This window comes from Salvelinus namaycush, chromosome 38 (genome assembly GCF_016432855.1).
Source record: "Salvelinus namaycush isolate Seneca chromosome 38, SaNama_1.0, whole genome shotgun sequence".
Taxonomy (NCBI): domain Eukaryota; kingdom Metazoa; phylum Chordata; class Actinopteri; order Salmoniformes; family Salmonidae; genus Salvelinus; species Salvelinus namaycush.
Window position 1 is genome coordinate 6,042,760 of NC_052344.1, and position 12,608 is coordinate 6,055,367.

General features: G+C 46.4%; 2 protein-coding genes across 3 annotated transcripts; both read right to left on the reverse strand.

Moving 5' to 3' along the window:
• Positions 1 to 333: 333 nt before the first annotated feature.
• bbs10 (Bardet-Biedl syndrome 10) lies at positions 334 to 4,432 on the reverse strand. Of its 2 annotated transcripts, none has more exons than XM_038977933.1 (3): positions 3,806 to 4,432; positions 1,421 to 2,299; positions 334 to 1,298 (listed from the first exon to the last, which is right to left on the reverse strand). In XM_038977933.1, exons 1-3 carry the CDS (start codon positions 3,997 to 3,999, stop codon positions 458 to 460), a joined length of 1,914 nt encoding a protein of 637 aa, XP_038833861.1. In that variant the 5' UTR covers positions 4,000 to 4,432; the 3' UTR covers positions 334 to 457. The 2 variants fall into 2 exon arrangements, with proteins under 2 accessions (XP_038833861.1, XP_038833863.1); XM_038977935.1 differs by having other exon boundaries at positions 1,183 to 1,298; positions 1,726 to 2,299.
• A 91-nt stretch (positions 4,433 to 4,523) lies between these two features.
• On the reverse strand, positions 4,524 to 12,402 carry LOC120032022 (phosphatidylinositol 4,5-bisphosphate 3-kinase catalytic subunit gamma isoform-like). Its single transcript, XM_038977932.1, has 16 exons — positions 12,240 to 12,402; positions 11,198 to 11,597; positions 10,821 to 11,083; positions 10,279 to 10,636; positions 9,780 to 10,075; positions 9,064 to 9,590; positions 8,731 to 8,965; positions 7,737 to 7,946; positions 7,256 to 7,337; positions 7,056 to 7,159; positions 6,732 to 6,878; positions 6,560 to 6,650; positions 6,290 to 6,420; positions 5,646 to 5,757; positions 5,266 to 5,423; positions 4,524 to 5,158 (listed from the first exon to the last, which is right to left on the reverse strand). The coding sequence occupies exons 2-16, from the start codon at positions 11,583 to 11,585 to the stop codon at positions 4,877 to 4,879; spliced, it is 3,384 nt and encodes a 1,127-aa protein (XP_038833860.1). The 5' UTR covers positions 11,586 to 11,597; positions 12,240 to 12,402; the 3' UTR covers positions 4,524 to 4,876.
• Between the last annotated feature and the right edge of the window lie 206 nt (positions 12,403 to 12,608).

Genomic DNA, 12,608 nt, shown 5'->3' on the forward strand with positions numbered 1-12,608 from the left:
GTTTAGAAACTATTGTGATTTTACCATTCTCAAAATTCACATCAGTACATTATTACCAATATTTCGTCATGCATATTGACAGTATAGCATAATACTTGATTTTTTTGCGTAACAATTGTCCTATGTAGACCTACACTGCAGATTCCATTTGTAATTGATACATAAATACAGCAACTGACCTCCTTAGAAGTTAATGAATAAGAAAAAGTCTGGGTTGGGCAGAGTGTTTTCTCCTCTACAGTGGAGCAGAGAGGCGATGAAGGAAACATTCTGTTCTGTCGCTGTAACAATGTAATATAACCATACTCCTATTTCATCAAACAAAAATCGGATTTATTAACATACAAATTGATCTGCAAAGAGATACTACACAAATAGATTACTTTTTCAAGCAGTGAATACAAAACATTTGGATGAACAATGAAACAAAAACACAAAGGAATTCAAGTATGAGTTCTCAGTCATCATCCTCCTCCTCCTCTTCTCTCTGACAGGTGTGTGCGAGTGTGTGTGAGCTATTAGCGTGTAGTACAGTGTCCACAGACAGTAGACTCCTGAGACACTGTAGAACAGCCAGGATCAGTTGATACTTACAGGACACTGACTCCACACCTGAACTAGAGCCAGAGCTTGACCAAACCGACATCTCCTTAACCCCTGACCCAAACATAGACCCTGACCCAGTGTCAGCCTGGACCATATTAGAACCATCCGCTGCCAGAACAGCACTCATTTCCGGCGGGTCCGGAAAAATACCATGGTTACGTATGCAACTGAGAGTGTGCGCGTGAGCCTCCAGGTAGCGCCGAGGATTGTGGGAGTAAATCTGTCTGGGCACACTCAGTAGGGCCTCTGCTAGCATCTCCGAGACAGTAGGGTCGTCCAAGTGTGACAGAGTGTGTGTGTCTGCGTTTGACAGAGTGTGCGTGCCTGTGTGTGACGGAGTGTGTGTGTCTGTGTGTGACAGAGTGTGCGTGCTTGTGTGTGACGGAGTGTGTGTGTGTCTGTGTGTGACAGAGTGTGTGTGTCCGTGTTTGCGCTGTAGGAGGGTGTGGTGTAACAGGAACTCAAAAGTCCCGCCCACGGAAATGACACAACAAGGCTCCATCACGTCTGCGCGTGCCATTCTCTCTGTAGCTCTAGTCCTGTGTTTGGGCCCCCAGGTAGTATGCAGCATGTGTAGAGCATCTCGTACAGCACATACACTCTGTTCAGTCTGGCCCTCTGTCAGTCCACACACAACCAGACTGTGGGGTCTGCCCCTGTCCTCTGTCTTAGGAAACCCCACATTGACGAACCTGGGAGAGACAGAAAACCACATAATTAGAATAGTGTGTGTGTGTGTGTGTGTGTGTGTGTGTGTGTGTGTGTGTGTGTGTGTGTGTGTGTGTGAGCGTGTGTAACTGTCCTGTTACCATACCTGTGAGCTCCCAGCACCAGCGGCCGGCAGAAGGTAACCGTAGCAACATGTTCTTGTCCAATCACAGCCCAGTCTGAGACAGGCAGGGCTCCACTGATCACAGAGAACAAGGTGAGGTCGTCTTCACACACACACTCTAACACACACACCCCGTACCTCCCCACTGCAGCCAGGACGGCCTCCGACTGTCTGACTGATGAGAGGAGCAGAGACACTCCTAGATGCTGTAGAATGACACACACACTGTCTAACCCCCGCCCTAATCTCACACACACACTTTCTATTCCTCTATTAGCCCCACCCACCTCCAGCACAGTTCCACCAATCAGCAGGCTGGGTTCCAGGGGTTCCGTCACCGCTAGGGCCCTGATTGGTCCATGGTCGCAGAGTGGGAGGGGTGTAGAGAAATCTGCATGTATGACCTGGCCCTCCAGCAGACGGGAACAGCCAATAGGGAAGCCTGATACTGCTGTGTGCAGAGCAGGGAAGTGTTCGTTAATGAAGTCGCCATGGCAGCTCCAATGCGAGAGCAGCTCACAGGTCAGTCGGCTGATGATTTCAGCATGAGTAGGGCTGATCCGGGTGTGAAGGAAAGCACTGAGTAGGCGGCACAGAGTGTGTGTGTCTGTTTGTCCTGGGGTGTGTGGGTCTGAAAGGGAGGAGCCATGTGGAGCCACTCCAACAGTGATGACATCACTGAGCTCGTCCAATCCGAAGTCCAGCAGAGCTCCAGCCAAACGCTTGGCACCTGCGCCTTCCTGGCGGGCTTTTCGGGTGTGTTTCTGTATCTCCCGTAGCAATGAGGCGAGCAGCAGGACGAAGGTCTTGGAGCCATCTCCTGTCACCGAGCTGTGTCTCCTCACACACTCCACCACCATCCTACACACACACACACAGACAGAGCTTGAGATTTCACAAAGTACTGTAAGCGTGAACGTGTGTGTGTATCTCTGTATGTACACTACCGTTCAAAAGTTTGGGGTCACTTAGAAATGTCCTTGTTTTTTGAAAGAAAAGCACATTTTTTGTGCATTAAAATAACATAAAATTGATCAGGAATACAGTGTAGACATCCAATTGCGCTCCAGTATACAATCACTTCTCGAGCTCAGGGCATGCCTGGCCCAGCATGCATTTGTAGTCTACTTGTGTGCTGCTAAAGCTCCTTACTTTAACTACTGTCATGGAGTTCACTAAATATTTTCAATAAAGAAACTGATCAAACACACCGGTGCAAAATCAAGGTGTCTTACAAAGATGAGGAGCAAGAGAGGGAGTGTGGTGATGTTTTGTCCACAACTAAATAATAATTGCGGTATCTGAAAAGACACATATCCCGAATACATGATGGTGTACTTACTACGTGCACATGCTAAAAGAAAGGAACGAGGTGAGTAGCTAATTAAGTTTCATTGTAGCAAAGTATTTATACATAACAAATCAGATCTCTTCAAATGTTCCTTCATTTGGGTTAGATTATCTATACAATAGGCCATAATTGATTTTCATATTCCAACTTTCAAGGCGCTTTCCGTTTTTGATTGGGTTGTTTTGACTAAAAACATTTAGGCCTACCTATAGAAGAAGAGAATAACAACTCTGCATTCCTGCTCAGCCTGGCAAGAATGGCCAAAAGGTTGTTGAGCATCCCCAGTGGCTATGCAAGCTTGGAGAGGATATTCTCCACTGCTGGCCTGCTCTCCAGGCACCATCACATGAGCCTAAAGCCAGACTCTGGCCAAACTGGTGTTTCTAAAAATTTATTCCAAGGAACTCTAGACTGAGCCTAATAAGGCATTTTTCATTTAAGTCACAGCTTATATGCACAATTTATAGACTATAATGATTTAATACAACAAACCTTTGTTAAAATGCTGAGCGCTTAAAGTCCCTGACTCCCTACCAGCCTAGTGTGTTCACAATATATTTCTTTGTAGGCTATAGCATTGAAATAATTGTAATATAGCCTAACTAATCCATTTTCGTTCCTTCTTAGGCTCCCTGTCTGGCTCCTGGCCTATTTAGAGTGTTTAAATGCTGTTTAATATGACATGTAGCCTATTTGAAATTATGAGCACGTCTTACATTCACCTTTTCATGTTTATTAAAGTACTTTTTATTCAAATCATATGGTTTGGTTTCAATACGTCACAACCAAATAGTAAGCCCAGGTAGTCAAAAAATATGTGGGTGTTGGTTAAATTGTAATTTTAATGAATGGAGCGAATTTGGAGCTGCAGTTTTTTCCCTGTGAGCTTTGAGTGGGTTTTAGTGGGCCGTTTGAATGGACGTGGAGCGCTGGAGCTGTGCGCAGGCATCGCTCCATGAGCAATGAGCGAGACTTCCGACCGCTTAACTCCACTCACATACTCTAACGTGTGTTACCTGGCCAGCGGGTGTTCCACCCGCAGGGCTGTGAGGATGCGTGTTCCGTGGCGTGTCAGCAGAGTTTGCCCCGTGTCCCGTGTGAACAGCACCTGTCCTCCATCAGGACCAAAGCTCCTCCGGATCACTGCCTCCAGGACACTCACTGTCTGCAGTACAGAGTCCAGCTGCAGACACTGGGGCTGCAACCGCATCCCCAAGACCTGAGATGGAGAGAGGCTACCTGTCCAGGACACACAGACACAATTGGGTTAGCTGGGATTCACTGGCTTCAATGTCAATAATTGGATTACACTGGGCTCACGCATAAAGGCGTCGTGGGCGACATGGGGTGGCGCTGCACACATTTCATATGAATTGAAGTAGCTAGCTAGCCTACTTCGATACTGCGCGCCTGATCCTCAACCTCTTTTATCTTGATGAGTGAAAGGTCACTTTATGGTAAAACTATACTGACTACATTCACGATACAACACCGAAATTCTGATTGTTTACGTGAACTCACCTTGGTGTGGAAAAGCTTCCTTTGGTTTCCTAGATACCTCTTCCTCTGATGGTGTTGGTAAGTCACTCTGTTTAAAATCTGCATGCCGCCCTCTAGCGACGGGAGGTAATATATAACTATATTTCTCTATGATCAGGTTTATTATGGTACTGCCACCATCAGTCATGCAAGTCTGATGTTATATTAACAGATGATACAATCGGATTCAGTGCATTAGGAAGCGAACAGGAGTCAATATTTATGTATAACTCATAAACATATGGTAAGATCAGGTTTTGATCTTGAAAGTGCAAAAATAAGACTGGTACTGTATACAGTCCATGGTACAGTCAATGAGTAATGTATTGGAACAGCTGGTTACATCATTGAGAAGAGTTGCCAAACTTTTAGATCCAGACTTTAATCTCGGACTATATCTCCCTCTCTCCTTATTTGGGAGTCGAATCAACATAGTAATTGTACCTAAAGTGGTTTACAGTTGTCACATATGTGGTCCTTGTGGGATTCGAACCCATCACACTGGTGTTTCCAGCCCACTAAGCCATTGGCACCACAAGGGGAGCCCCCTAAGCCGAGCGTTTATCCACCCCCTGCTTGATGCCCAGCACCAGGTGTAGGAACCAGTTGAACTGCACGGTCCAGCCCTTGTCCCTGCAGATCTCTATCTGGTCCAGCAGGTGGCGCTGTGCCTCCTCCTCCGTCCGGCCCACAGTCAGCGCTTCGCGGATGTACTCAATGTCTTCTTTGCTGGTGAGCTGAGGCATGCCCGTCATCAGCATCATGGAGAACAGGATGACGAGGAGGTTGGTGTGATGCCTCAGAGCCAGGTAGGCCCGTACACACACATCCTGGGAGAGAGGGGGTAGGTATGTGTTAGTACTCTAGATGAGATAAATACTCTAGTTAAGTGTGTGTGTGTATTTTTACTAGTTAGACAACAAGTTAGTTTGAGTACCTGGAACTTCTGGAAGTGTGGGCTGCTCTTCTTCCCTGATGTGCCCATGACATAGAGGAAGTCTGGGGTGAGGACGAAGGGAACCCTCTCCTTACTGATACCCAGGAAACTCTTATAGTTCCCCAGTATGTGGCCAAAGTCTATGTGGAACAGGTTACCTGTGGGCAGACATATCAATGGGGGGAAAAGCATGTTATAGATCAACCATCCAATACATCAGAAACAAATTACTACATTCAGATGAACAGAAAACCACTTTCTATGGGTTCACCCACATATGTAGAATATTGTGGAATGTATTCCTAATGTTTTGGCAACCACTTAACGCCAAGTACTGTATCATGTTTGTGCTATAGGGAGATAAGGATGAGCTCTGGTACCAGATTCAGTGATCATGATGTTGTTGTTGTGTCTGTCTCCTACCCCCAGCACGTAGGTGGCAACACAGTACCCTCCACAGGAGAACACAAACCTCTCTACCGCCTGCTGGAACTACAGGGAGAGACACACACACAAAGAGAGAGAGACAGGGAGAGACAGAGAGAGACAGTAAAAGAGAGGGAGAGACAATGATGGCGAGTGAAGGGGAGAGAGAGAGAGAAGGGAAGTGATAGAGACTGGAGGAAATGAAGAGCATTTGTGAGCTGCAATTTCATACAACCAGCTCTGCTCGATTATTTCCACAGGCAACATTGGAGCAAACACAGTGACTCAAACCGTGTTTCATCTTTCTCTATTTATCTGCTAGTGTTGTGGTAGCTTCTGTGGTATACCTTCACCCTAAAGCTATGGTGACTGCTGCGTGGGGATATTTCTAAACGGCCAATTCAAAAATAGACATAGCAGAGCTGAAAATGTGGAGGTGCTTCAGCCTACACAGTCTGAGTATACGTGAATAGTGCTGCAAACAAAGCCCTGAGTAACAGGAAATGTAGCAGGTGTGTTTCCTTCCCCCTTTGCGGCGCAGTTATATCCTCTACAGCTGAGACGCTGCAGCACCCTGGGAGTAAATCGAGCTAGCTACCTTTTCCTCGCTCACACACTTGTCCCGCAGCCACTGGTTGAGGATCTCGTCCTTGAATGCTCCTGTGCTTCCCACAACGCTCTGCTGGATGTTGGCAATAGTGGTGGCATCCTTCACTATCTCAATCATCCCTAGAGAGAGAGCGAGAGAGATGCTTATTTAATAAGAAATGGCACATGTATATATATATAATTATTTCTACAGTATATGATATATGTTATAATATATTATTATTAATGCATCATGACAGTGTAAAGTCAGGTGACATACCTATTTTATTCCCAGTAGAGATACAGCCGTAGGGCAGTAAGGACAAGTCCAAAGACTCTTCCTCCCATATGGATTCCATGATCAGCAGAATCTAAAAAGAGGAGCACTTCCTTGTCATGGAACATTTGGTGGACAGTTTTGCCTAACCCATTGAGAAAGCAAGCCCACACACCTGTAGAATGAGCATGTCCTGCCTGAGGTCATCCCCGTCCTTAAAGATGACCCCGATGGTGTCACTGGACAGGGTGGTGGGGTCAGCCCTCTTAAACTGCAGCCACAGCGGTCTCTTCTTAGAGGCCATCACCTTACACTGCTCTATCTGAAGAGAGGGACCCATGTTTACAGTCAAACACAGGAGAGAATGGAGGAGTAAGAATACAATTAGTGGAGGATACAGGAAATGATGGTGAAAAAAGGGATGGAGACAAGCGAGAAGAGACATCGAGGAAAATAAGAGGGGGGTAGAATAGAGATGGATAGGTATTATTCCACTCACCACCAGAGCACCAGCCCGTAGACCCGGGTCATAGGGCACTCTGAAGCTCTCTGGCAGCCCAGACGTCTGCAGGTTCTCCAGCTTCTGACGCAGCTGGAACACAACTGAGCATAACACCGGGACTCATTACATATTCATTTATAAAGGAATTTATCTTGATCTCTTATACGAGGTACGTTGACCTGAGGCGACAGGCTCACCTTGTGCAGAAACATCATATTTCTCAGCAGACATGGCCTTGATCTCCCTGGTGACTTTCTGCAGGGCTTCTGTCATCTCCACCTGTTGATGATAATGAATCGGATTATTCTTTATTCAGGTCCTCGTTATCTGACACGTTAGCGACCTACTCTTTTTAAAATCGGTCTTTTAGATCCTTGACTTATTTGTATGCGGTATATTTTATTGTGAGGTGTGTTGAGATGTTTTAATAAAGTTGTGTTTGAATCTAAAGCTCTGAAGAAAGATGTGGGGAAGATCCACCTGATGTGCCGGCCTCAGCCCTCGGAGGAGTCCACACAGTACCAGAGGTACCTCAACTACCTGACTGGCTACGACGTCAAAGCCTTACAGTCACATTATACGGAGGAGGAACTCTCCTCACCCACTCCTACTGTGTCCGATCACACATCACGCCGTACTCTTGTTTACGGCTGGGGTCAAGGCTATACGATCACCCACCTGGCGTCTAAAGTCCTGCAGCATGTCCTCTCCACAGCCTCGGAGGTATGCTTCCAGCAGCACAGAGTATCTCTGCTGATAGTGCATGGACTGGGCGATCTCACTCCTCAGGAACCAGAAAAGGAAATGACCTATCCTCTTACTCCTGAGAGCTCTCTTCAGCAGGAACCTGGCCAGGGCACTGTCATGGTACGGCTCAAACTTCACAGCCTGAAAAACACAGAGGAGCACACATATGCATTTTTCTCAACATAAACACATCATAAATGCAAGCAAAATGTTTCAATAAACTGTAATGCAACATTATAAAGTATCTTCCAGTTTGGGGATTTGTTCATAGTCATACTGTTTTGCATGTTTAACCAAGGCCTCATTGTTGACAGTAGAGACAGTTATTTGACTCTACAGTGACGAATGGCACATGCAAAACTACCCACGGGTGCTCCCTTCTGGGAAAATACTAGGTATTGTTGTCTGTAAAGTTATTGTGTTTTTTCCTGGTCAATGTATTAAACAACTACTTTGTTTTTATGTGTGCTTCTACACTCAGAGACAGGTAGACCAACCACCTGTGACTAGGGCGGTTTAGTCATTCTCGTCATGAATCTTGTCCTGGAGGCAGCTCTGCAGAGTGGTCACTAGCTAGCACAGCCGCAAAGTCATAAAATCAGATTTGAAACCTAACCTTAACCAAACTGCTAACCAAAATGCGTAAACCTAACCTTAAATTAAGACCAAAAAAGCAGATGTTTGCTTTTATGAATTTTTACAATATAGCTCATTTTGACTTTGCAGCGGACCTATCTAAAGTGAAATCGCTCTGTTCTGCCTCCGGGACAAGAGTCATGACAATAAATGCCAACTTGCATGACTAGGGCTGGGTAACGAAACTCGGTTCCTCTGTGGAACAGGCCGAATCTTGACAGAACCAAGACCGAAACACATCAGACATTTCTCAGCCAAATGTTGGTTCCAACAAGTCTGACAAACTCACCTGGACCAGCTGCAGCAGGTATCTCAGGACGTCGTCGTCCCCCAGTGTCTCCAGCTTGCGTACGGCCATGGAGCGGACGTGAGCGTCAGAATAGTGGCAGTCTAACAGCTGCATGGCCAGGCCCACATCCAGCACACTACGGTCCCAAACAGAGCTCCTCTCCAGCAGCCTATGGGTGGCCAGGACAGCCTCCTGTTTACCCCACCGCACAGAGCCCAGCAGCTTGGGGTACGCCCTGGGAGGAGGCAGAGTTTTACAACATCTCAATAAAAATCAGATTACTCAAAGTTATTCAGTAATATAGTATTAGATGACCATGCCAGTCAGTCTTACCTGGGGTGACGCATACACTCCTCTCTGAAGTGCCACAGCAGCTCTTTGTCTTCTTGGCTGAGAGGGTGCAGTGGATCTGTCTCAACAATTACCTCAAACTGCTTCCTCAGGTGGTTAGGCATCTCCCTTTGCCCCCTCTCCCCTCCCTCGGCCTCCCGACCCTCCCCCCCAGCCACCATGCCCTCCCTGCTCTTGGGCAGGGCCACTGGGTAGCAGTACTTGTCCAGCAGGATGGCTACGGCCATGGAGGAGGCCTTGTCTGGGTTGGTGGCTGAGGTCAACTTGTCTGCATTGACGCTACTGTTGTCCTCAGTCTTCTCAGGCATCTTCCACATGTGGAGGATGAACTCTCCCTGGCGCAGCAGCGAGCGGTGGTCCACCAGCAGCAGGTTGACGTAGTACAGCAGACGACTCTTAGTCTTACTACCATCATGGCTGCCGCTGCCACCTCCACCTGGGGATCCTCCGTTGTCCTGGTAGGAGGAGGTGCCCTTCGAGATCTGGGTCTGGACCTTCCCACAGGACACCTGGGGAGAGGAGAAAAGAGAATAGAGTTAAATTGTAATGAATTGAATTAAGTTGTGATTCATATTATATTCTCCAAATAATAGACTGGTATTCTACAAACAAATCCCACAACAAAAATGTTGGCTAAAGCAAATATAGACACGGCTGCCAGACTAACCCAATAAACCTTATACAGTTTACCAGTTTACCTGTAGGCTGAGGCGAGCCCCCTTGGGCAGGTCTCTGATGCGTATATTGAACTCCAGCCAGGTGTTCCACAGCACCTCCTCAGTGAAAGCCTTGGAGGAGGTCCTCTCCTGAGCCAGGAGCTGCTGGCCATGGAAGATACTGGCCTCCACATACACGATCAGCTCTGGGTTCCTCGGCAAAGCCGGGATGTCTATGCCCAGGACTTTAACCCTGAACTTCCTGTGACAGTCCCACAGAGAGATGGTGAAGACCCGTTCGTGGTCTTTCTCGTCGATCGTCAGCTGCTCATGGGTGCCTGTTGGAACAGAGGAATATACATCATCTTAATCATCAAAGAAATATTTCCCACAGTAAAATAATGTGCTATAATATTGGTTATTGTGGCACAACTCTATGGGCTAGGGGAGTTTGTTTACTTGAAAAGCACATATTGTAAATTGTAATCTATTGGTGAAATATTCTGATAAGATTACTATAGGAATGTTGATGCTAGCTTACCTGCCACTCCAGTACAGTCATCCACCTGTGCCCAGTCCTCTCTCTGGACTAGGTCTTGACCTGGATTAGGAGCCGACTCCAGAACCAGATGGATCTCCTCTCCGTTCTTCAGACACTGTCGGACCCAGTGGAAGTCCCTAACCGGGTGGTTCCCATAGATATACTCTTCCCTGCCACACACCCTCAGGACGTAGTCTGCCTCACACACATCCTCAGGAACTCCCAGCAGAGCCCTCTTATTGGAGATCTTCGTAAAGAAGGTCTGGAGCACCTGGACGGGCGTGTCGTCGATGGACACCTTGATGGTCTGGCTGGCCTTGTTCCTGTGAATGACCAGCAGGATGTGGCTGTTGGTCACCTAGAATAAAATATTATTCAATCTTTATTCATGCATGATACAGAGACAACGGAAATTGGCAATTTTTTGCTGTCCCAGTACCCAGCTACATCACCCGACACAGAACAGGCTGGGAGCAGGCAAGAAGCAGAGGGTCGCCCCGCAGAGCTGCACCCCTGGAGCAGCCAGGTTAGGGGTTACACACCTTGGTGAGCAGGTACTCCGGGAGGTGCTTGGATGTGATCCAAGGGTCCATTGAGTAGAGTTTGGGGTCCCGGTCGGACAGCTCGATCTTGCGGGGTGTGAGGAGCTTCCTCCGGGTGAACTCCAGCTCGTCATCGTGCACGTTGCTGACGTCGGTGACGTCGGAGCCAATCAGGTAGTTGAGGTACCTCTGGTACTGTGTGGACTCCTCGGAGGGCTGAGGCCGGCACGTCAGGTGGATCTTCCCCACATCTTTCTTCAGAGCTTTAGATTCAAGCACAACTTTATTAAAACATCTCAACACACCTCACAATAAAATATACCGCTTACAAATAAGTCAAAGATATAAAAGACAGATTTAAGACATAAAGCTTTTACCTTTCCAGTAGCGGATGCAGTCCAGGGTCTGAAACACCTGGTGCTTATCGTAGATCTCACACCAGTTGCCCTTCTTCTGGTAGAGCAGGATGCAGTGGTCAGGGGAGTACTTCTGGTAGAACTCAGGGCACAGGTTGGTGGCTACTACCCTCAGCCACACCTGGGCTTTCACCTGCTCCACCGTCCAGTTCCCAGCCACCTCCAGGAGCAAGGTGTCCGGGCTGCGGCTACTCTTAGTGGTGGTGGGGAGGACGAACTCGATGGCTATCTGGTCCATGGCCACGGAGAAGGTGGAGGTGAAGGCTTTCACCTTTCTTCTCCTCCTCCGGATCTCTTCTCTAAGGACTACAGGTTGAGGTTCTTCTTCATCGCTCACTTGCTGTTCCATAACACGAGTTATCTATTATCAATGAAGAATATAATATATCAGTTTAGATTAGAATAGATGGATGTATAAGGGATGTTAAATGTAGCATGTATAATTATCTCATGTTTGTAAACATAACCTATAATAAGATACTCTATCATGATATGTTATGCTCATAATAATTCAATTTTTTTATGATGGTGTATATAAATCTTATTCAACTTCTTTCAGATGAACTTCTCTGCATAGGAAGTTGCAAAGCAGGGAGCAAGGAGAAGCACTGACAGCAGTAACAAACCCATACAGTCATTGCTATCAACTCATCAAAAGAAGAGAAATGTTGCACTAAAATTGAGTAACCAGAATTTGGCAACATTGTAAATTACACCTTAGTCATTTCAGAAATTTTTTCCAAAACTGACTCAATCACAACTTGAAATGAAATTGACAAGTCTCCTACACCTGCCCACAAAAACAAACCTACAGTATATTTTTTTAAATCATACATTATAAAAAATACAACAATTATTGATGAAACTTCAATATAGAAATCGTTTCCCCATGAGCAAATCGAAAGCCGTTAGATTTCAAAAACAGAAAGTAACGGTAATTTATTGCCGATTATGCGCCAGGGAAAGTATGAAAGCCAGAGAAAACCATACGGAGAAAACTTACCGCTCAGTAGATCTAAACACACTAACGCCAGCATCAACATGACACGGTTTGTCACTAGGCATGTGTAAATAATTGAACAATGGTCCCAGTTTCTCCGTAGTTCATGTTGAGTCCGATGAAGTTGTACTTAAACTTTCTGTCGGCTATTCCACTCACCCCTCCCTGTTATGTGTGAAGCCGAGTCCAATGCAAGCCTACATGTTGTGCTCTTATTGGTCGCTCAGAGTCGCCATAACTGTAGTTTTGAGGGAACTGGACTACAGAAACCCACAGCCAAATAATAATTTCATTGCATAATCATCACTATTACTATTACAGATTTTTTTGCCGTTATAAACTGGGATAAGTATGTTATTGTTTCCATGCCAA

Coding starts and splice junctions, on each gene's coding strand:
- LOC120032022 (XM_038977932.1), bottom strand. CDS start 11,585: ATGGAACAGCAAGTGAGCGATGAAGAAGAACCTCAACCTGTAGTCCTT. Junction 11,084..11,197: donor CTGCATCCGCTACTGGAAAG/GTAAAAGCTTTA, acceptor TTGAATCTAAAG/CTCTGAAGAAAGATGTGGGG. Junction 7,160..7,255: donor ATATGATGTTTCTGCACAAG/GTGAGCCTGTCG, acceptor TGTTATGCTCAG/TTGTGTTCCAGCTGCGTCAG.
- bbs10 (XM_038977933.1), bottom strand. CDS start 3,999: ATGCGGTTGCAGCCCCAGTGTCTGCAGCTGGACTCTGTACTGCAGACA. Junction 2,300..3,805: donor GTGGAACACCCGCTGGCCAG/GTAACACACGTT, acceptor GTGTGTGTGTAG/GATGGTGGTGGAGTGTGTGA. Junction 1,299..1,420: donor CTGGTGCTGGGAGCTCACAG/GTATGGTAACAG, acceptor TGTCTCTCCCAG/GTTCGTCAATGTGGGGTTTC.